This window comes from Myxine glutinosa, chromosome 6, assembly GCF_964187855.1.
Source record: "Myxine glutinosa chromosome 6, kmMyxGlut1.1, whole genome shotgun sequence".
NCBI lineage: Eukaryota > Metazoa > Chordata > Myxini > Myxiniformes > Myxinidae > Myxine > Myxine glutinosa.
Genome location: NC_136266.1, coordinates 134,307,845 through 134,330,084, shown reverse-complemented (window position 1 = coordinate 134,330,084; position 22,240 = coordinate 134,307,845). Strand labels below are relative to the sequence as shown.

Genomic DNA, 22,240 nt, shown 5'->3' with positions numbered 1-22,240 from the left:
TCTGGAGAAAGCATTCGATAGGGTTCCACGCGAAGTAGTGACATGGGCATTGAGGAAGTTAGGAGTGGAGGAATGGTTGATCAGAGTAGTGATGGCAATATACGAGAGAGCATGCACAGCTGTAAGGACGAAGGACGGGAACAGTGGTGAGTTTGAGGTGAAGGTCGGAGTGCATCAGGGGTCAGTACTAAGTCCACTACTATTTGTAGCTGTGATGGAGGTGCTGGCTCGGAATGTAAAGGAGGGTGTACCGTGGGAGTTGTTGTATGCAGATGATCTGGTGTTGATTGCAGAAAGTATGGATGGACTGAAGGAGAAGATGAACAAGTGGAAGGAATGTATGGAGGCAAAAGGTCTGAAGGTCAATGTCGGAAAAACGAAGGTGATGGCAAGTGGTAAAACATGTGGTGAGGTGGAAAGAACTGGGAAGTGGCCGTGTGCTGTGTGCAGGAAGGGTGTCGGAGTGAACTCCATTCAATGTACAATGTGCGCTGAGTGGGTTCATCAAAAATGTAGTGGTCTGAGAGGGTCATTAACCAGTGTGGCAGCTACATTCAAGTGTAAGGTGTGCACAGAGGGAGCTGCAGATGGAGGAAACGTTGAGTTGGATCTTGGAGACGGCGTGAAGCTGGAGGGTGTGAAAACATTTTGCTACCTCGGAGACATGCTGAATGGAGAACGTGGATCAGACACCGCAACGGTTGCTTGAGTGAGATGTGCATGGAAGAAGTTTTGGGAACTGAGTGGTGTGCTGACGAGGAGGGGAGTGTCGTTGAAGCTGAAGGGAAAGGTGTGTGCTGCATGTGTGAGAAGTGTTATGATTTATGGGAGTGAGACATGGGTAATGAACGTAGAGCAGCAATGAAGGCTGGAAATGCGAATGGTTCGGTGGATGTGTGGAGTATCGTTGAAAGAGAGGAAGACAAATGATGAATTGCGAAAGATGATGGGAATAGAGCCTGTGATGGATGCTGTGAAGAGAAACAGGTTGAGATGGTTTGGTCATGTGTTGAGGAAGGATGAAAGTGACTGGTTGAGAAGAATGATGCAAATGAATGGAGAAGGAAGTAGAGGCCGGGGAAGACTGAAAAAGACTTGGCTAAAGGTGGAGGAAGAAGAAATGCGGGCAAGGGGGTTAACAAGGGGAGATGCAGAAAATAGGGCAAAATGGAGAAGATCGTCATGGGGCCCGCAAGGCTAAGCCTCTCTCTAGCAGGAAAAATGGCATTAAAATGCCTGTTGTTGTTGTAAAAATCTGTGAGGCAGATTGCAGATCACACTAGTCTTCTTTGCCAAGCTACCAAACATGTCAGGGCCATAGCAGCTTTCTGAAGATTGCCAAATGGATAAATACGAATACTTTCACAAGGGAATGATCAAAAGAGCCAAGGGGAGCAGAGGTACAGCAGGGAAGGCTCGATGAGAAGTTTGATGTGATTAAATCGAACAATGAATGACCGCCATTTATAGAGAGATGACTAGGGAAAGAGATAGACTGATTAAGGTTAGTTACGTCATAAAAAGCCTTGGCTTTAAGAGCATGGACTGTAGTTTTGAGTCTAAACTCACAGCCAACTCGCAAGGTCACATTTGAGGTATCCCCAGATTAGAAAGAAAATGCTGGAGGAGGATGGCACAGAAAGCATGTCTGAAGAGCGTCCGAGACCGTCATCTAAGCTGGGGAGGGGATGGGGGCTATTCACACAGAATTAAAGGTTGTTACAGAGAGGGATACAAGGCTAAAAAGACTCCATGATCAGGTCAAATGGTGAAATTGGTTTTGGGGCAGGAGCTGTGGATGACCTCTAAACCTATACGACAACACTACTGCCAGGATATTAGCTGGGTCTGTCAAAGCATAGGATGGAGTTTCGGAGAAGGAGATATGAGTCGGGAACTTATCGCCATCTTTCACTGGCATTATATCGGCATGGATATCACAGGATCTTTTATGATGACATCATAATAAGAGATAAAATTTTGCAGCTAAAAACCAAAAAAATTCAAATGAATATTGTGGAGATAATCTGTACAACCCAAGTGAAGTATAACCATAGAACTACATGTATGGAATGGTTGAAGTGTACTCACACTGGTTATGAATCTTACCACTTCTCTTCACAGGTTAAAGCCACCTTGATGTTACAATCATTCGAGGAGAAATGGGGAAAGAAAGCAAAGGAATGTTTCAGCGGTGTTCTCGACAATCTTACAGAACCACTTGAGCGACAAATTCGAAGCATCAGCACGTTGTACAGTGCTAATCTCGAACTGGACGAGAGAGAAAAAGTAAATCTTACATTGCACGTTACATACACCAGCAATTGTCACAAACACAAAACACAGTGGTTTTTTAAATCCAACTGTGGGAGCTGCATCTCCCCTTCAAAGGCCTTAAGTCATGGGCAACAATTTCAGACAATACAGAATATCCTCAAAGTGTAGCAACATTTACTTTAACCCATGATACGTATACGAGTATGATGTGTGTGTATATATATATATATATATATATATATATATATATATATATATATATACTCAAAGGCAAAAGTTATTGTGACACACAAACAACAAACAGAATCAGTGTTAAACTTTTACTGCCGCGAATGAAATGTTATTACATGGAAAGACAAATGTTTCAAGGTATGGTAACGATAAACAGTCCATAAGAACAGTGCACCTGGCATATGCAAATGAGCCACAACACAAGAGGGGGTTCACAAGCAAGTTCACACAGTCAGTAGCGAGTGTGTCCACCTTGTGCATTGATGCAGGCCTGGCACCTTCGCCTCATTGAGGCCACTAAACGTCGATGAAAGTCCTTGGGAAGATCATTCCATATCCGAGGAAGGATTTGGTGGAGTTCCTGCAGCGTTTTTGGAGGATTCGGATGACGTCGTAAACGTCGCTCCATTTCATCCCAGACGTGTTCAATGGGTGACAAATCAGGGGATCTTGCAGGCCAGGGTAACACATTAACATTGTTCTGATTAAGATACTGCTGTACAACTCGAGCAATATGTGGTCTGGCATTATCGTGTTGAAACGTCACTCTAGGGCCGTTCTGTTGCAAAAAGGGTAAAGCGGCCATTTGCAAAATCTCGTCTCGGTACCTCACAGCATTCAAGTTCCCCTCAATCACAATCATTGGCGTTCTTGCTGCAGCTGTTATCCCACCCCAGATCATAATGCCCCCACCTCCAAAATGATCCCCTTCCAAAACACATGGCCTGATGTAACGTTCACCTGTGCAACTGTAGACACGTGTCCTACCGTCAGCTCGGTGAAGCTGTGCCAAATGGTGTTTCTATGGATGTTGAATCGACGAGCAACATCACGCTGCGAGGTACCAGACTGAAGCATACCTATAGCTCTCCATCTGTCATTTTCCCCGAAGCGTGGCATGTCGAACTTGTTCCAGAACGATGAATAGAGGTGTTTTTCTGACTTCTGCACTTCTTAAGACTGCATTGAGTGGAAATGATAAGCGTCTGGTTGTCTGGCCTTTTAAAGTGAACATTGCTGGCCATTTTTCTCGAATATGTCATGCTTCTTGCAAATTTCGTGCAATTCGAACAACAACTGCTTGGTTGCGTTTCTTCGACCATTTTAACACACTCTTTCTCTGGTTCAAATCCAAAAATTCATTCACAAGATTACCAATGAAAAAATTCCATGTCACAATAACTTTTGCCTCTGAGTATATATATATATATATACACAGTGAAACCTTGACTTACGAGTGCACCAACTTACGAGTTTTCCGAGATACGAGCCGTCGCTCGGGCGGTTTTTTGCTTTGAGATGCGAGCCGAGATCTGAGTTACGAGCTTACGCCACCCGCCACCAGGTGGGTTCCGGTCACGTGGTTATCTTGCCGTGCAAGCATCTCTGCCGAAAATCGCTGCTGCTTTGTTTTCGCATTTTGGTTATTTTGGAAAATTTCTTAGTTTTAACCATGGGTCCTAAGAAATTGAGTGCCAAGGGCAGTGCTGAGAAGAAGAAGAGGATGATGTGCTTGGATATAAAACACGCAATCGTCGAAAAACATGAGCGAGGTGTGCGTGTTGTCGACTTGGCGAGGCAGTACGATCGTAGTACTTCTACGATATGTACGATTTTGAAGCAGAAGGAGTCGATAAAGGCTATAACGCCAGCCAAGGGCGTTACGATTATTTCAAAGCTCCGGACCTCTGTCCATGAAGAGATGGAGAAGTTGTTGTTTGTGTGGTTGACGGAGAAGCAGCTCGCAGGAGATACCGTGACCGAGATCATTTTGTGTGAGAAGCCCCGAGACATTTACGGGGATTTGGTGCAGCAGACGGCGGGAACATCAACGGACGAGGCATCGGAAGTCATTCAAAGGCAGTCGGGGATGGTTTGATAATTTTAAGAAGAGGACCGGCATTCACTCCGTCGTCAGGCATGGTGAGGCAGCAAGCTCGGATGTGAAGGCAGCTGAAGATTTTATTATAACTTTTGCCGAACTGATAGAAGCCGAACGATACATCCCCCAGCAAATCTTCAACTGTGACGAGACAGGGCTCTTCTGGAAAAAGATGCCGAGGAGGACGTATATAACGGCAGAGGAGAAGAGCATGCCAGGCCACAACTTGTTCAGAGTGCCGGCGATAGCTCGCCTTCTCTTTGTGGAAGACACGGTGATTTTTTTTTTTTTTTTGTATACAAGATCGAGGCTCGTGAAAGAGCTAACATTAATCACACAAAAAGACAAACCGACACACAAAACACAAAAAACAAGGGGAGCGGCAGACAATATGGGGAGAGAGGGGGAAGGACACAAACACAACATTTGAGAGCAGGGACATCGGGAGGACTTGGGGGGAGGTGGGAGAGGAATAAAACACATGAACACTGCAAGGACTCTGGGGTGAATTACCGGGGGTAGAAATATCAAGGTTTTCGATGGGTCATTGATGGTCATTTCGATGAGGTCATTGATGAAGACCAAAAATAGCACAGGGCCCAGAACACTACACAGATCCTTAACATCCAACAACTAATGGGACGCAAACGGGGCGCCCAGTTTAGCGGTACACACATTGATGAATCACCCTGCCTGTGAAACACCGACATGACAGGTTATAGCTGGGTCGGGATTCAAACCCAGGCTGGACAGTTTAGAGTCAAGTGTGCGTACCTCCAGTCCAGGCCATCCTGCCAACTTGTATGCTGCATACAGGTGAAATATAAAGCGCGAGATATTTTTATATATACTGTATATTTAAAAAAAAATTGGTGTGGTTTTTGGCGGGCTGGAACGGATTAATAGCATTTCAATGCATTTTAATGGGGAAATTTAATTTGAGAAACGAGCAAATTGAGTTACGAGCTCGGTCACAGAACGAATTAAACTCGTAAGTCAAGGTTTCACTGTATATATATATATATATATATATATATATATATATATATATATATATACATATATATATATATACACACACACAGACATATATATATATATACACACACACACACACACACACACACACACACACACACACACACAGTGCATTCAGAAAGTAATCAGACACTCACTTTTTTCACATTTTGATATGTTGCAGCCTTATGCTGAAATAGTTTAAATTCATTTTTTCCCTCATCATCCACACTCAATACCCCATAATGACGGAGAAAACAGGATTTTAGAAAGTTTTGCAAATTTATTAAAAAGAAAAAACTGAAATATCACATTGACATAAGTATTCATACGCTTTGCAATGACACTTGAAATTTAGCTCAGGTGCCTCCCATTTCTCTTGATCATCTGAGATGTTTGTACACCTTGATTGGAGTCCACCTGTGGTAAATTCAATTGATTGGACATGATTTCGAAAGGCACACACCTGTCTATATAAGGTCTCACAGCTGACGATGCATATCAGAGCAAAAACCAAGCCATGAGGTTGAAGGAACTGCCTGCAAAGCTCAGAGACAGGATTGTGTCGAGGCACAGATCTGGGGAAGCCTACAAAAAAATTCTGCTGCATTGAAGATTCCCAAGAGCACAGTGGCCTCCATAATTCTCAAATGGAAGAAGTTTGGAACAACCAGGACCCTTCCTAGAGCTGGCCGCCCGGCCAAACAGAGCAATCGGGGTAGAAGGGCCTTGGTAATAGAGGTGACCAAGAACCTGATGGTCACTCTGGCTGAGCTCCAGAGATCCTGTGTGGAGATGGGAGAAACGTCCAGAAGTACAACCATCACTGCAACACTCCACCGATCTGGGCTTTATGGCAGAGTGGCCAGACGAAAGCGTCTCCTCAGTGAAAGACACATGAAAGCCCGCTTGGAGTTTGCAAAAAAGCACCTAAAGGACTTAGACTGTGAGAAACAAGTGTTACGTGCTCCTCCCCAAACCCCGGTCACGGTGTACCTCCGAGCCCCGAAAGGAGTCACGGCAGAAAGATGCGTTATTCTGTGTGTCAAAGATCAAGGGTGAAACCACACCAATTGTTACCAACAAACAAGTATTGTATTAAGGTCACACAAGAATAACAGCACAATAATAATATTAATCAATTGTACAACCAATATATCATTCCGATGATGGTACCATCCGTTTCGTACAATAGAACTCACTGTGCTCTAAGTGAGCGAAAAGAACATTCCCAATGTCTCTTTCCCGGCTTCAAGCCAAAGTCGATCCACGCTCCGGTGATAGTCAGAACGATGTCGTATCGAAACCAGAATCCCGTTCGTTTGACAGTCACACTGCCAAAGATGGGCAAAAGTGCCCTCAAGAGGCGACTGGGAAATCACACGTTCGGGTATGGACGTTCAACGGCTCCCAAACGGTGAACCGCAAATTCCCACTCAAAGTCCACATCACACACGCAAACCAGGTTAACGTCTGGATGCGGTGAAATGGTTGGAGCGAGGTGAAAAACCTAGAGCGATGCGAAATCGGGCGTGAGGTAAAATGGCCGACGGGCCCGTACCTCGAGGCGTAACGGCACTCGAACGATTCTCTTCGGAATCAACCGCCAAACCTGTCACGCAGGTTTATCTGTAACAGCGATAACCACTCTGTCACAGAAATCCCTTTCCCAGGAAACCCAAAGTTCACTCGTGACCCCCGTTCGCCATAGTCTCCTCCAGGCCTCAAAGCAGCTCGGCTTTCTTGTCCGACCTCTCTTGATCCGCCTTTTTCTTCCTCTTCTTCCGGTTCCCGATCCGGTTTCCTTTAAAACACTAACTTTTTCACCTTTTGAAAACAGTTATCTCCATTTCACTTAAACAATAACAATAATAGTACATGGACCCAAAAATGTTTAGTGGATGAAAACCACAACAACAGAAGTGACGAATCCGTAACACAAGATCCTGTGGTCTGATTTAACCAAGATTACTGTTTGGCCTCCGTGTGTGTGTGTATGTGTGTGTGTGTGTGTGTGTGTGTGTGTGTGTGTGTGTGTGTGTGTGTGTGTGTGTGTGTGTGTGTGTATATTATATATATATCACCCAGGGGTCAAGGACTCCTGGTAGTTTGTTTACAGACTACACCACTTCCCCAATATGGCGTGGGAGACCCTAAATAAGTAATATGAAGGCAATTCCCCAAAGGTAAGTGTTCAATTAACTGAACAAACAGAGATTTCAAATTAATATAATTTATTTGAAAGTTTGGTAGGAGAGCACAATACAACACTTTATTAAACTTGAGAATATCCCAAATGACGAATAGCAGCCAAGTAATAAAACCTATCAAAAGAACAGCAGCTGACAGCACTGAACAAATATCTGTAAAGAAAACATAAAATTACCTTTCTCATACTTAAAAGCATCCCCCAAAGGGTTTAACTTCACCCAACTACCCACCAATATAAATATACAAATCAACTATACACAAAACGCAAATTGTTTACACGACATAAAACAGAATCACATACCCTTTTCACAAGCGATCAGGGGTTACCCAGAACATGGTGGAAACACTCCACTGTACCTTTGCCGAGACAGTGAACACATAATGCGGTTACCATTTAACAACAGCGTCCGTATTCCATTCATACATAAAAAGAACAAAATGGCGTCGCATACTCGATGCAAGCCTACCTTCGTCTGTCGGTTACATGCACACACCCACTGGTCCTGAACAGCCAGGAATTCACTGGAGTACAAAAACTCGAAAATACACTTCTTGAGCAGCCGCACCCAAGCACAGCACCCTAGCTAGGACAACCAGGAAGTTTTATGGCCGAGGCCTTTTTTATTATAAAAAAAGGTAAAAAAACACGCTCAAAAGACAATCAATAAACCCATCACCATCACCACCACACAAGAACCCAGAAAAATCAAAAACCAAGAAATCAAAAGCCAGGAAACAAGATATCAAACAAAAAATAGGAACTCAAAGAGAAAAAGCAAACCAAAATATCAAGAAAACGCAAGAAAACAAGGTTCAAAGACCAAAATGAAAATCAAATCAAATTCAATAAACCATAAATCATAAAAACCAAAGTCCGTCATCCCTATCCCAAACCCCCAAAAACCCCTCTCCCACCCCAGGCAGCAGACACCTAACTCTAACTAACCAAAGGGGAGGGAGAAAGGAAAGAAGACCCTATCCCCCCTCCCACCCCCCCGAAAACAACCAAAGAAGGGACACCTTAAAACAATAAGGGTCAAGGGGCCTTTTTTCCTTTGCATACCGAAATCAACAACCGGCTGCTAACCGCAGCCGGGAACATGCAGCCACAAACACGTTGAGGGCTCGACCCACCGCTGGAAATAATAATGAAAGAAAATAAAAATCAAACCAAGGCAAAATCAAGATAAAACAAAAGGAAACCCAACTGCCCCCACCCTCCCCAGGCCGCGCCCGGGAGGGCCCACCCGGAAGATGCCCCACAAGGAAGGCCCCGGCTCCCTGAGCTGCCCACGAGGCGTGAGTGTCCCAATGAGAATCACCGCCCGACAGGGCCCGCAAGCACACCTGCCGGAGCACCCCCAACCTTTCCAAGCCCGGGCGGCAAGCTCGGTCAGGGACTACGGCTGCACATGACTGTCGCCCGCACATTTGGAAGTAACCTCCCGCGGGACCCCCCCCCTTCACCACGGAAAAGCCCGGCCGTATTCTCCGCTCCAGGGAGGGCTTTACGACACACCTGACGCATCGTTGCGGCCAGCACCCCGCCCCGTCGCCCGCAGGCTGTCGCCAAGCCTGTACCTTTGGAGGCAGGATTGGGCCATGCCCCATATCTGCCCAGGATCCAACCATACCCTGGTATAGAAACCTCTGGTTCTCGCTCGCCACAAGACGGTCTTGATTATACAGACCGTTCTCCAGGCCTGCCTCCATTTGCGGACAGGCACTGGTTGTGGTAGGAGCCCGCTAAACGCAAAGACGTCCCGTCTGACCATCACCAGCCAAGGCACATAGCATTCGAGGAGGCCAGCCGCAAGCGACCAGACCCCCTCGGCGACAGGGCAGTCCCAAAGGACATGCCTGACGGTTTCGTCCCCTGTGCATCGGGGTCGGGGACACTGGACCGACACGTTCAGGCCCCTCTGGAACTGAAACACCCGGACCGGAAGACACTCATGGGCGGCTTGCCACGCGACGTCCTTCTGGTCGTTGGCGAGACAGCAAGCCGAAACGTTCTCCCAAACCTTTCTCGCCGTACGTTCTGCGAGAGGCCTTCCGCGAAGGATACGCACCTCCCGCAGCACCTCCCTTGGGCGCAAGTGATCCAGGACCCGCGACAACTGCCAACCGATGGGCCGACAGGTCAACAGGCCCTGCTCCCGGGCGAACCCCTCAAACATCCGGAAATGCCCCGGACACGACCCGGAAAAAGGCCGAGACAGCGGGAGGGACCGCCCTTCCAACCGCGCGACGGACGGCCCCAGAAAGAAAAACAGAAAGTCCCGCGCCAGCCGGCGACCCGGATCCTCAGACACGAATAACTCCATGAGAGTACACGCAAACGCAGACATACATACAAACACCGGGCAGGGGACACCCTTCCCACCCAAGGACGGGCTCATCTTCACGACCCTCCTACTCCTGCGCTCTGCTCGGGTACCCCAGAAGAAAGTGAAAATTATTCCTTCTAGAGCCCGTCCCACCGCAGGAGGAGGTGGGGAGATTCTCGCCAAATACAACAACTTACCGATCAAAACATTCTTGATAACTAAATTTCGCCCCTCCATGGTTAGGCGACGAGACCGCCAAGAAGCGACCTCCAATTCCAATCCCCCAATGACCGTTCGCCAGTTCTCAGCGGCCACGCCGCCTGGGTCAAAGCAGACCCCGAGGATCTTTAATCGATCTCTCCGCTCCGTGTACGGGCAAGGGGGGCCGGAGCCCGTCCTGTGCCGACCAAAGTGCATGACCTCACTCTTCTGAGGATTGATTTTAGAAGAGGAGGCCAACCCAAAACGCTCGCAGAGACCCACCAGTCTGCACATGGCGACTGCATCGGTGACGAACACCGACACGTCGTCCATGTACAGACTCACCTTTAGGCGCTCCCCATGGGTTCCGGGAATCCACAACCCAGGGAAGGATGGGTCCGCTCGCAGTGCACAAGCAAACGGTTCAATATAAAGGACAAAAAGGACTGGTGACATTGGGCAGCCCTGCCTGACCCCAGAAGCGACTGGGAAGGCTCCCGAGAGGTGTCCGTTGACCAGAACACGGGCTTCAACGTCCCTATACATCAGGTCCACCCAATGCATCAAATTTGGCCCAAAGCCAAAACGGTCCAAAACGGCCATCATGTATTCATGTGACACTCTGTCGAAAGCCTTCTCCTGGTCCAAACTGACTATGCTCAGTGGGAGGCCTCTCTCCTCCGCTAGCTGGATCGCCTCTCGAACCAGGCCCAGGCTGTCGGACACTCTGCGTCCCGGAACAGCACAAGTCTGGTCCGGGTGCACGAGGTCCACCATGACACCGTGCACCCTCTTAGACAGCACCTTTGTTAGTATTTTGTAGTCGACATTCAACAAAGTGATCGGGCGCCAGTTGGACAGATCCTCCCGATCACCCTTCTTGTGCACGAGGTTTACGACGCCCCGACGCATCGAATCTGGAAGCCTCGCAGAGGTGGCTAGCTCCCTCACTACCTGCAGATAGTCCTCGCCAAGGACGTGCCAAAGGCGGCGATAAAACTCCACGGGCAGGCCGTCGTCACCCGGGGTTTTATTCGCGGCCAAATCCCTAACAGCGGAGGTCAATTCCTCCAGGCTCACCGGCTCCTCCAACCGCTCCCGCTGTTCGGGGCTCAAAAGATTCCTCAGATGGCCGAGAACGTCGGCCATCTGGATTTGGTCAACCGGTCGTTTTTCAAAAAGCCTGGAGTAATAGTCCTCCACTGCTTCGGTAATTTGGTCCGGATCCGAAACACGGCCTCCCCCCACATTAACCTGGGCCAAACCGCCCCTCCGCCTGGCACATCGTTGAAAGAAGAATCTGGTACACCTTTCGTTCCACTCCAATGCCTGCACCCTGCTCCGGAAGATGACGGCCCTCGCCCTGGCTTCGAGGAGGCTAAAAATCCTCCCCTTCACCCGGCGGATTTTCTCTGACACGTCCCTCCCTTCGCAAAGTTTCTTATGCAGGCGCTGGAGGTACGCCTGCATGCGCTTCAAACGCTCTCGTTTCCCCGCGGCCCTCATTCGCCCGGCCGTTCGGAAAAACCCTATGGTCCTACGTTTCACCTCCTCCCACCAGGCTGCCGAGGTAGGGAAGAGGCACCTGACCGTTTCCCACTCCCTATACTTCCGAACGTAGGCACGCACTAAACTGTCATCCTGCAAAAGGTGACAGTTAAGCTTCCAGAGTCCAAAACACCGGGGACGCACCCCATTTAATTCAATACCCAGAGACAAACGACAGTGATCTGAAAATGCCACCGCGTGAAGTACCAGGTCCGGGTCGCCAAAATTTGGTGTCAAAAGAATGTAATCAATCCTAGCCCGACTGGTACCAGCCGCATCGGTCCGGGTGACCTCATTCCTTTCCGCACCCGTGTCCCTCAACCTAAAATCCTGAACAAGCCCTTTAAGGGCCCGCGCCGATGACTCCAGGGGCAACCTGTCCAAACTTATATTAAAATCTCCCCCGACGATCACGGGGCCTGAGGTGGAGAGGAGGGGCCCCAACTGGCGCAGGAGCTCCACTCTTTCTCCCACCGTCGTTGGAGCGTACACATTGACCAAGGTCAGTGGGGTCGAGGAAACCACCACCCTGAGCACGGCCAATCGCCCCGGGATAATTTCTTCTAAACTAAGGACCTCGACATTCGGGCTCTTAATAAGGAACCCTAATCCTGCCGCCCTATTAGTGTAGCTGCCGGACCAATACGACTCTCCGTACCGCCAATTTGCACGGAGGTATCCATACTCACCGTGCGGAATATGGCATTCCTGCAACAGGCAGACATCCCATTCAAAATTGCGCAGTTCTTCAAAAATAGCGATCCTCCGGACCGTGGTACGGACTCCCCGTACATTTAAACTCGTTAGTTTAAAGCTCATAGGTGTTAGTGTATTAATCACCAACACTAGTGCAAACCACGAAAGGGGAGTCATAGGACTTATGAAGCTCCTCCCTCCTTGCCAAGACGCGACGAGCTACCATTCTTCCTCCCCCTGCGGTTCTTCCCGCAGCCGGGAGCCACGAGGGTGCCCGGGAGCCAGTCCCCATCTATGCAGACATTCTCCCCGGGTAGCAGGGAGAGGTCCTCCTGCTCGGGGGTCAAATAAATTACCCCCCCTCGCCCGCCACCCGGGGAAGAAAGCCACCAGTCCTCCTCGAGCAAACCCTCCTTGAGGCCCATGGCCACAGCTGCCCCCGGAGGAGGGGTGAGGTCAACGGGTGGGGAACGACTCACGGGGGAACGGGAACGTGAGCGTTCAGGGGAAGACGGCATTTGGGGCCTCCCCCGGAGACCTGCTGCGGCCAACCCCGACTGCGCCCCACCCTTACCACGAGCAGGCGATCCCCCAGGCCTGGATGGGTCGCTTGATGCACGGGGGGCTCTGCGCCCCACAGGGGTTTTCTTCTTTGATGTTCTTGTGTTCTTTCCCTGTGGGGCTTTGCCCAGAGGAGCTTTTCCTTTGTCCTGGCCCCTCCTCCGACGCTTCTTCTCGGTCCATTCTCCCGGGTCACTTTGCTCATAGCCGGAGGAGGAGCCATCACTTCCAGCCTCCGGCAGCGGGGTTTCTGGCACCGAGGATGTTTCTTCTGGCACCGAGGATGTTTCTTCTGACCCCGCCACCGGAGCCACCATTCCTCGTGCATCCTCCCCTCCCACCGCAGTGGGCCCGACACCCGGCGAAGCCACATCCAGGTCCTGATCTAACCCTCCCTCCTCCAGGTTCTCCTTTCCCTCCACCTCCCTCCCTTTACTTTCTACGGGGCGGGGGGCTGACACACACACAAACACATTAGTCCCCCCCCCCCCCGACCCCAGATGCAATACCCTCCCCTGTCCCTTGGGCAAACCCCTCCCCCACCCCTTGGGCAACCCCCTCCCCAGCCCCTTGGACAACCCCCTCCCCAGCCCCTTGGACAACCCCCTCCCCAGCCCCTTGGACAACCCCCTCCCCAGCCCCTTGGACAACCCCCTCCCCAGCCCCTTGGACAACCCCCCCCCCAGCCCCTTGGACAACCCCCCCCCCAGCCCCTTGGACAACCCCCTCCCCAGCCCCTTGGGCAACCCCCTCCCCCACCCCTTGGGCAACCCCTTCCCCCATCCCTTGGGCAACCCCCTCCCCAGCCCCTTGGGCAACCCCCTCCCCAGCCCCTGGGGCAAACCCCTCCCCCACCCCTTGGGCAACCCCCTCCCCCACCCCTTGAGCAACCCCCTCCCCCACCCCTTGGGCAACACCCCCCCCAGTCCCTGGAGGCACACCGTCCCCTTTTCCTGTCCCTGGGGGCACACCGTCCCCTGTCCCTTGGGCAACACCCCCACTCCCTCCCGCAGCAGCACGCATCTTGCTCGCGTAACTCTGCGGGCAGGAGCGGAAAGTGTGCCCCGGCGCACCACAGAGGTTGCACCGCACCGCTTGGGTGCAGCGCTCCCTCAAATGTCCCAACTCGCCACACTGGGTGCAGATACTTGCTGTACACCCAGTAATCAAGTGGCCAAGTTGACCGCATCGGCGGCACAATTTCGGCTGTCCCGCGTAAAAGACTTGGCCTCGGTCCATCCCAACCATTATTCCATTAGGGATATGGGTGGCCGTGCCGTCCTGCCTCGTCCGCAGCTTTACCCGGAACTGCCGAGAACCGGTCCAAATGCCGAGGCTGTTCCGGACGAGCCGTACTGGGCCTCGGATGTCCGCGTATCGACTGAGCCAAACCTTGACATCATAGTCACTCACGCCTTCGTTGTACAGGTGGACGGTCACGACTCTCTCCTGTGTTTCTGAGAGAGCCTCGACCGCCCAGTCTGCCAGTTTCCCAGCAGACCGAGCGGTAGCCCACCGGCGCCAGAACACGGCAAGTCCCTGCCCTGTTTGGAAGGACACGTCAAAGCCACGGGCGAGGGAGATCAGGCAGAAAAAGTCAACAGCCTTGAACCCCAGCACACCCAACAATACATCTCTACCAAATCTATCTCCGGCCGGCACACTGCAAGCCACATCAATCAACCGAAACCGGACACAATTATGGCGCCTGCTCGCCATGCCGGGGTTCTAGGAGGGGCGGAGGACAACACTCGGGGTGGGGGGGAGGGGGGGAGGGAGGGACGGGAGACGAAGGGGGGCACAAGACTCCCCCCTGTCTGGTGGGCAACGCCCCCCAAACAGGAGGAAGATGGGGGAAAGCAGGGAGGGAAAAAGACGAACGAAAATGCAGGACAAACAAGCAATAATCAAAGCAATAATCAAAGCAATAAGTAAATAATAAGAAATGCAAACACAGTAAAATACAGGAAACGAAAACACCGGCAGAGAAACAAAACTCGTTCACTCGTGACGGCGCCTCGCATCCGGAAACAAGCACAGCTGCGACAACCAGGAAGCTATCGCAGAGGACCCAAGCAATAGTGGTCTCCCGATATGCCTGCACAGCTAGCTTATAAAGCCAAAAGGGGCGGAACCAATATAATTTTCTCTGACGGCGACTAATGATTGGTCCCACAGGCTACATTCGCACCCCCTAAATGCATCGGTGCCCCGACGATGAACCAACCGAAAACGGCAAAGTAAGGAGCTAACCCTCAACACTCAAAACTACATGTTCTAAGATTGGCAACTACCTGACTCAACCCCTTTTGCTCGTGACTGGTGGGTTCTCACAGGGCATGGCAATCGATTACGGGTTCGACTGGTAACCTGCAGTAGTTCGAGTGCCACGACGTAGGCTGGGGACAGCTGGTGACCCTTGGTCAGAGGAACCTTCACTAGATTCACGAGAGCTACTCTCCTGGTCCTGCACAAGGCTCCCAGGATCAAGTGGACTTTCACTTGTTTCCGTACTGTTCACCAGGTCTGGTACCAACGCCACTTGCTCTCCTCTCCAGTCCTCGTCAAGGACCATAAGCATCGACTCTTCCTCCGAGTCATCTGTAGTATCAGCAGTAACAACGTCGTTGTCAACAGCACACAATGAACCAACCGGATGGGCATTAGTTCTCTCTTCCAGGCACACTCCTCAACTCCATTCGGTGTACTTGGCGAACTGGGCCATCTTGATTGACAGGAACAACAGAGTACACGACACCTGGGTCTTGAGGTCGACGTACAACTCTGTAAAGACGGGAATCCCAGACGTCTTGGATATTATTTCTTCCTCGCACCTGGTGATTTTTCAAATAAACCAACTGACCTTCTTCTAGGCCCGAATCAGTTACCTGCTGGTTATACTTTTGATTCCGCTTTTCAGCTTTGGCCTCCAATTGCTGCCTTACATGATCATGCACCACCCTCAAGCATTCCTGATGTTTCTGCACCCATTCTTCTGTAGTGTCCTCACTGGGATCAGCTTTGTTGATGCCCAGGAGGAAATCCACAGGAAGTTGGGGTTCACAGCCAAACATGATGTAGTGTGGAGTCATTCCGGTAGACTGATGAGCAGTAGTGTTATAAGAACACGTTACCTGTGATAAAAAAATGGGGCCAGTGTCTCTTCTTATCTGGTGGTAGAGTACGAAGGAGGTCATGGAGGGTGCGGTTAGACCGCTCACACTGCCTTCCGGATGATACGGAGTCATCCGGCTTTTCTTGACCCCATACATTTTACACAGCTGCTGTGTCACCTTGCTTTCAAAATTTCTGCCTTGATCAGAGTGGATGCGGCTTGGAGTGTCAAACAGATGGAACCACCGTTTTACCAACACATCTGCCACTGTACTGGCCCGCTGATCTCTTGTCGGTATCGCCTACGTAATCTTGGAAAATACATCGGTAAGCACTAAAACATTATCTCTTCCATCACTGGCTGGTTCTAACACAGTGAAATCCATTGCCAGGAGTTCGTTAGGTCGCGATGCCTGCAGACTTCCCCGATAAGCTCGAACTTTCGGGCCTTCCTTTGCCAGGATGCACCTTTCGCAATTGCGACACCACATTTCCACATCCTTTGGCATACCTGGCCAATAACCCCGGTCCTGGGCAAGCTGTAAAGTACGGTCTATACCCTGGTGTGCATGTCCATCATGCACACACTTGAGCACTTTTTCTCCGAGGCATTTCGGTAATAGAATTTGGAACACTTCTCTACCGCCCCCTGGAGGGTAGATCCGCCGTTAGAGCACACCTTCCCTTTCCACCAGGCGACCCCACTGGCAAAACAACTCCCTACTTTCCTGACTCAGTTGTTCACGTTCCTTTGGTCCTGGGGTTCGACCCTCCCTCCAATGTTTCCACACAGGACCAATGGCTGGATCTCGATTCTGCAAAGTGGAAAAATCGAGCTGTGAATAACCAGGCAGGGCAGAAATCTCATTGCCGTAAACTTCCTGATAAACAGGGGAGTTAGCTGATGGAGGGTGAGATAAAGCAGGAGGGACAGCCATTCCTGGGGAAAACCGGTCAAGGTACTGCCTCGACAAGGCGTCTGCATTGCCATTATTACGACCTGAGCGGTATTCCAACGTATAGTCAAAGGAAGCCAATTGAGAGGCCTATCGCTGCTCCAGTGCTCCTAATTTAGCAGTTTGAGGATGGCTCAGGGGATTGTTGTCAGTGTAAATTGTAACCATATTACCTAATAAATACTCCTGGAATTTTTCTGTGACAACCCATTTAAGAGCTAAAAACTCCAGCTTCATGGAACTGTAATTATCCATGTTTTTTTCTGCCGGCTTAAGGCTCCGACTGGCAAAGGCTATAGGCCTGCACTTTCCGTCATGCTCTTGGGAGAGTACTGCACCAAGCCCACCATGACTAGCATCGATCTCGAGGATGAATGGCTTTTGAAAGTGGGCGTAGGCTAAAACTGGTGCTGTGATCAGCGCTTCTCTAAGGGCCAAAAATGCCTGCTCACAATGGTCATCCCAAGCGGAGGACAATGGAGTCTGGGGGGGTCTTACCCTTCTTGTTCGGGCCCCTCAGCTGTGCTACCAAGTGATGGAGGGGGGCTGCTAACTTAGCAAAGCCATCTACAAACCTACGGTAATAACTGGCAAAACCGAGGAAAGAACGCAGCTCAGCCAGATGAGAGGGGCGTTTCCATTCACGCACCACAGCCACTTTGTCTGGGTCTGTAGCCACGCCCTGTTCAGAGACAACATGTCCCAAATATTTGACTTGTTTTTGGAAAAAGTGACATTTGGAAAGCTTTACCTTCAGCCCTTATTGTTCAGGTCTGGAAAAAACCTCTTCCAGACGATCCAGGTGCTGGTGTATTGTAGATGAAAAAACAACAATGTCATCAAGGTACAACAGGACAGACTGGAAACGTTGGTCCCCGAACATGCGCTCCATTAAGCGCTGAAAGGTGTCAGGCGCATTACATAAACCAAATGGCATTCTATTGAACTCAAACAAGCCAAATGGGGTACAGAACGCCGTTTTGGCCCGATCAGCTTCAGCCATCGCCACTTGGTTGTACCCACTAGCTAGATCCAATGTTGAGAACCACCTAGATCCTGTTAAAGCATCAAGGGACTCTTCAATTCTCGGGAGTGGATATGCATCCTTCCGGGTCTTAGCATTCAGCTGCCTGTAATCGACACACACACGGAGGCCTCCATCTTTCTTCACCACCAAACAATCGGGGATGAGTAAGGGCTGCTGCTTTCCCTAATTATTTGACTGTCCAGCAACTGTTTGATGTGTGCCCTAACTGCTTCATACTGCGAGGGGGGAATGCGCCGATAACATTGGCGCACAGGCACATCGTCTAAAAGCGGGATCTCATGTGTAATGAGACTGGTACAGCCTAAATCACCCTCACGTTTAGAAAACAGGGAATTGTATCTACCCAATAGGGACTTTGCCTCGACAATTTCACTCAAGGTAAGGCCTGGGAAGTCAAGCTGTTCAAGGTCAGCAAGGACATTAGCATCCAGATCAACAGACTAGACGGACACATGGGCCGTACATTCGTGTATAGACTTGTCAAGCAAGAGCTCTATGTGAGGGAAGTTACCAGCCCGAATATCTTGACCACTGACCATCTGCACTGTTCCTACCACTCTGCGAGGTGTTATCCACACATCAGACTGGCTTACATTAGTAACAGGGGCATAAAGGGTACCTCTCTCAGCATGGACCAAAGCAGGAGAGACCAATAAACCCTCCGGAAGGCAACCGTCAAGGGGACCAAGGGGCTCAAGTAAGAAATCCATAGGTGGAACCTGAGGGCAAGTAACAGGGACCATGCAAAGTGTTCTAGCAACTATGCATATGGGCAGTGTACCCTGAACCCTCACCATAAATACAGAGGAGGAACGTACTATGGCCTTAGTCCTCTGACAGTGACGAAGCACACGTCTCCATGCCGGGGCGGCAGACTGCACAGGAGGACTCTGAAATAATCTGGAGCCATGCTGTTCAAATAGCTCAAGGTAGCAGTCAGTGATAACGTTCATGCCAAGAATACCAGGGGTGGTCTTTTTACGACTCTTGATAACACCATTGGCTGGTTCTTTCACAATCAATATGCCCCTACTAGGCATACACCGGTCCAGTACCTTTACATCTAACTCAACATAACCAAGGTAAGGTATGTCTAACCCATTAGCTGCTTTAAGACCCAGCCACTTGCAGTCATAAAGTTATTGTTTCCGCAGATGTGAAAAGTGTTCAAAAAATAGCTTTCCGTAATGGTCGTGGCCATGGAAGCAGTGTCCAACAGACAAGGGACTTCCACTCCCCCAATGGAAACGGCCAGCACGGGGCAAGACCCAACTAACTTGCTAAGTGTTTCGGTTTGTTCGGAGTTAGAGTCAAAGGACACCCCTCCCAGTGTGTGACTCTGCACACTGGGGGGTTCTAGTTTTTCCGACTGGTTAACCTGTGCAGTACCAGTATTAATCTGGGGTGGGTTTCCTTGTGTGCAGTGGCGAGCAATGTGACCTGGCTGCGCACACTTAATGCAAATTGGTCGCCCATCAGGTGCCCGCTTAAATCTATTACTATTATAAAAAGGCCTTCCCCGACCCGCCCCCACATTAGTTCGTGTAATCATATCCAATTGGGCTTGTTGTTTAAGAACTATGCTTTTTAATTCGGCTAGTTCGGAGTGATTTACCCCAAATGCTTCACTACCAGCGGTAACTTGAGTTTCACATGTTTGTAGAAGGGGACGTACATACTTTTCTCTGGTGGGCTGACCCTCCTCGACCCATCGAATCGCCTCTTTGCGAACGTCGAGTAAGGACATCGCAACAGTTTGCCTCACCATCCTCTTTAGCTCTCGACGCAGCATGTGGTCCCTCACATTTTCACAAAATTGGTCCCTCAATAAAACCTGTGAATTGGGCATAGCCTGGGGGTTATGCTGTTGCACTCGCTCCATTAATATCATGAGGGCATGGGAAAAATCCTGCAATGATTCTCCTTCCTTCTGCTTTCTTTCAAAGAATTTCTGCTGCAAGGACACATAGGATTTAGAACAACCATACACTTCCTGCAATACTTCAATGATCCGCTCAGCATCTTCCTTTATCGTTATATCTCTAAACTTAATCTCAGTGCGTGCGGCTCCCTCTAGGTGAACATAAACAAACAGTGCTTTGTCCAACTCTGACATATGTCTTGCCTTTATGCAACTCTGCACTTCCTCCATCCACTCGTCTATGGTTAAGGCCCCAACAGATGAACATCCAGAAAATCTAGGACATTTCCTCTCTCTAGGGAGGTAAACAGTTTGTTCTCTCCTCGGCGGAGGTACAGACACGTTATCAGCCGGTCACGATATATGGCCTGACAGTCTCATTTTCGACCCGAAGCTGCTCCAGCTGGTCCCGCAGTGTCTGTAGTTCCGCCTCCATGATTCTATGACACCGTTTGATAACAAAAGTTCCAGGGAAGGGCCACAAAGTGGCGAAGCTGCACCAGGTCGGAGCTTTCAAGTCCACTGATGGGTGGAGTCTTCACTGCCAAACGCTGTTCTCTACAATCAATAACACATTATGCTGCTACCATTTTCCATAATCCAATGTATGGTTCTCCAACCAACTCTGAAATATCCTGTCCACGACGCCAAATGTGACACCCAGGGGAGTCCAGGGCTCCTGGTAGTTTGTTTACAGACTACACCACTTCCCCAATATGGGGTGGGAGACCCTAAATAAGTAATTTGAAGACAATTCCCCAAAGGTAAGTGTTCAATTAACTGAAGAAACAGAGATTTCAAATTAATATAATTTATTTGAAAGTTTGGTAGGAGAGCACAATACAACACTTTATTAAACTTGAGAATATCCCAAATGATGAATAGCAGCCAAGTAATAAAACCTATCAAAAGAACAGCAGCTGACAGCACTGAGCAAATATCTGTAAAGAAAACACAAAATTACCTTTCTCATACTTAAAAGCATCCCCCAAAGGGTTTAACTTAACCCAACTACCCACCAATATAAATATACAAATCAACTATACACAAAACGCAAATTGTTTACACGACATAAAACAGAATCACATACCCTTTTCACAAGCGATCAGGGGTTACCCAGAACACGGTGGAAACACTCCACTGGACCTCTGCCGAGAAAGTGAACACATAATGCAGTTACCATTTAACAACAGCGTCCGTATTCCATTCATACATAAAAAGAACAAAATGGCGTCGCATACTCGATGCAAGCCTACCTTCGTCTGTCGGTTACATGCACACACCCACTGGTCCTGAACAGCCAGGAATTCACTGGAGTACAAAAACTCGAAAATACACTTCTTGAGCAGACGCACCCAAGCACAGCACCCTAGCTAGGACAACCAGGAAGTGCTTATGAGGCCAGCACAAAGGCCTGCCTTTTTTTTAATAAAAAAGGTAAAAAATCAAACATTTGAACAGCCTTGGACGTGCACCTTGACCCCACGGCCAAGGCACACCATCTATCAAGGCTGTCCCATTAGCATACACATGCACCTCAACCCCAAGGCTGAAGCACATGGTCATTCAAAACACATGCATCCTGACCCCGAAGGGCCACAATGCATGGCCATACAAGACCATACAAAGGCATCCTTCTACGAGAGATGCCAACGCTATCGCAGAGGACCCGAGCAATAGTGGTCTCCCGATAGGGCTGCACAGCTAGCTTATAAAGCCAAAAGGGGCGGAACCAATATAATTTTCTCTGACGGCGACTAATGATTGGTCCCACAGGCATATATATACACACACATATACGCTAGTAAAAAGCCCATCAAAAATTACAAGTTGGAACAGTTTATTCGACAGTGCAGCCTCGTGAGTGTGCCAAAGTCTGAAGCCTCGGCCGAGTGTCAGCAGTCAGGTGTGCTCATATCTTCTTTATTTATTAGACATCCTACGGAGATAAATGAACACTAGTTTTACTCTGTGTGCATTACACATCACATGCAGCGAATTTCAACTCCCTGCAAGTTGTATTTATTGTTATTTTAAAAAACGCTTCTATACACCGCCCTTGGGGCTCCCTTTGCAAATTACCGTCTACAATTCCAATAGAAGAGATATAATTACTCTTGTATGGGAGGTGTTTGTTGAGTTTTCATTTATCCTCAAAAATAGAGCATTGTGAATACACATTCGTGTTAAAAGATTGGCCTTTAAAGGCTACCTTTATTAGGGGGACAGACAAACACACAAACGGCC

The 22,240-nt window shown here is 49.4% G+C and overlaps 1 protein-coding gene and 1 long non-coding RNA gene across 5 annotated transcripts in view; one reads left to right on the top strand and one right to left on the bottom strand.

Annotated features, from left to right (window-relative positions):
- The window catches only part of ACE (angiotensin I converting enzyme), a 149,408-nt gene that overhangs the window by 33,875 nt on the left and 93,293 nt on the right, over positions 1-22,240 (top strand). For 3 of the 4 annotated variants that reach the window (XR_013623864.1, XM_068121109.2, XM_068121111.2), the window contains exon 2: positions 2,125-2,289. The exons of the other annotated variant lie outside the window; for it this stretch is intronic. Coding sequence is in view for 2 of the 3 variants with exons in the window: in XM_068121109.2 (XP_067977210.2) it covers positions 2,125-2,289 (165 nt within the window). In the remaining variant the exon portion in view is untranslated. The remainder of the gene's footprint in view (positions 1-2,124; positions 2,290-22,240) is intronic. 4 annotated transcript variants of the gene reach the window in all.
- LOC137430328 (uncharacterized) lies at positions 20,821-21,387 on the bottom strand. Its single transcript, XR_010985032.2, has 3 exons — positions 21,250-21,387; positions 21,084-21,141; positions 20,821-20,934 (listed from the first exon to the last, which is right to left on the bottom strand). It is a non-coding gene; the product is annotated as an uncharacterized LOC137430328 (long non-coding RNA).